At 34.7% G+C, this 1,968-nt stretch overlaps 1 protein-coding gene across 1 annotated transcript; it reads right to left on the bottom strand.

The window, feature by feature from the left end:
- Window positions 1–272: 272 nt before the first annotated feature.
- LOC104090552 (uncharacterized) lies at window positions 273–1,422 on the bottom strand. Its single transcript, XM_009595675.4, has one exon. The coding sequence runs from the start codon at window positions 1,250–1,252 to the stop codon at window positions 635–637; it is 618 nt and encodes a 205-aa protein (XP_009593970.1). The 5' UTR covers window positions 1,253–1,422; the 3' UTR covers window positions 273–634.
- Between the last annotated feature and the right edge of the window lie 546 nt (window positions 1,423–1,968).

Consider the following 1,968-nt stretch of genomic DNA (forward strand, 5'->3'; position numbering starts at 1 on the left):
CTGATAGTATCTTAAAAAATTTCCGGAACTGATTCAAATTAAATACATAACTTCATAATTGATACACTAGATAATAAATCACGCCAGTTGACTGATGAGACTTCATGTTTCACTTAGGCTTGAAGGAACGAATAATTTTTAACTTGCCAACACTGTTTTCACTTTATTCTAACTGTAATATGTAGTATACTTTCAACTTTTACTTCTTGCCTTTTCTGCTTCCGAATTAATAAAATTAAAGAGCAGCAACTAACGAGCATTCAGGAACAGAATTAACGAAAGAGCTAAAGAAAATTATTGGATTCAAGTCAGGACTTAAGACTCTGAACATTACATAGCATTACAAAAAAAAAAAAGATAAAAAGAATAAATGGAAAATTATTTCATCACATCTATATATATACTAGTACTAAGTACTATTTTCTTTTTGAAAATTTCAAAAATACCTCAAAAAGAAAAGAAAAAAAAAACTCCCACGAAAACAGAAATTTATACATGCAATAAGCATATACAATCTTCATAGTGCTCCAAATTTTCGTTCTTTATTGCATTGATGGCCACCATCCACATGCATGAATTCTGATCAATAGAAATATTTATAATTTGTATACTTGCGATATAGCTTCCAATTGCATCAATTAGCAGCAGGAGAAGCTTGCCGCCTCAAATCTCTGTAGAATTTTGAAATGAAATTTTCAGCCGCCTCATCAACATGGCTATCATCTTCAACGTCTCTCAGTGGAAAAGGCGAGTCGGTGACCCTCAGTTGCCTCACCGTCGGAGTCCTCCCAAATCCCGGCAAATCATTAGCCGGCGAAGAATTATCATTCTGAAGCATCTCCAAAGCCTTCATCACAGCCGCATTCATCGTAAAAACGTCGTCGTCTGGGGTGGCCGGCGCGTGAAAATGATGCGCGTGGTGCTTGCTTCGCTTGTTGAAGTTGAATGGAAGGTGGAAGGTTTTAGTATAAGCTGGGCTGTTACTGCAACTGAACTCGTACTCATCGGGTGGAGCGTGTGAGAGATCTCCCACGTGCGAAGTGGCAGAAGATGAAGAATTAGACCATTGATGGGTCATGTGGTGGAACATGAGATTATGAATTGCGGCTTTGCTAGCAATTTTGCTACGCTTCATAAATAAGTTGAAATCGAGCATAAATTTTCTCTTTGATATGCCTTTTTTCAGCATGAAGAAAGCTACTCGAACTATGTTCCAGAATTTCTTTGCTATAATTGGCAAATTTTGATCCATTTTTTTTAAGGATTTTGTTCGATTGAGAAAGCTAGAATTTGTGATAGATTTGATGCTTTGAAAGAGAGGGAGATAGATATATGGGAAAAGAAATGTTTTTGATTTGTTGGAATGGAAAATGTGTGAATGTATGAGAGGGTATTTATAGGTCTTTCGTAGAGGAAGAGGACGCTCTGAGATACTTCTAATTTCTCCTCTTATTTTATATATTTTATTTAATTTTTGTTTGAAGCTACATTTTTGTGACAGGAATTCTAAGTACTTTACTGTTAAGTTAAAGTGACACATTGAGGCGGTCCAAGGATATATCGACTTATATTAATCTTTTATTAGCTCAATTATTAATGTTGGCACTTGTTTTAATTTAGAAGGGGTTTAGTCGTTTTCATCAATCAAGTTTGTGATTTCGCCTCACCTTTCACATGAATCACAAATTTTCTGACCAATTCCACATAACTACTACTCTATATTACTTCTCCATGAAGAAAAATTAACTACTAATCCATTTCTCTACTTCCTCGAATGATAGTCCTAAAGTATTACTAATTTTTTAGTAACTTGCAAAATATGAATAATAACAGGCTACAACTTCCCAATTATCAGCTTTACATTGTTAAATTAAAATTAACTGTTAGTAATATAGAATAAGATCCTTCGCGCGATTAACATAATGAATAATTGTGTTGCCGTTGTTACCGCTAACTCGAATTGAAACT

This window comes from Nicotiana tomentosiformis, chromosome 3 (genome assembly GCF_000390325.3).
Source record: "Nicotiana tomentosiformis chromosome 3, ASM39032v3, whole genome shotgun sequence".
Classification (NCBI taxonomy): Eukaryota; Viridiplantae; Streptophyta; class Magnoliopsida; order Solanales; family Solanaceae; genus Nicotiana; species Nicotiana tomentosiformis.

What these genes read in the sequence shown, in the direction of transcription:
- LOC104090552 (XM_009595675.4), bottom strand. Translation starts at nt 1,252, where the DNA reads ATGGATCAAAATTTGCCAATTATAGCAAAGAAATTCTGGAACATAGTT.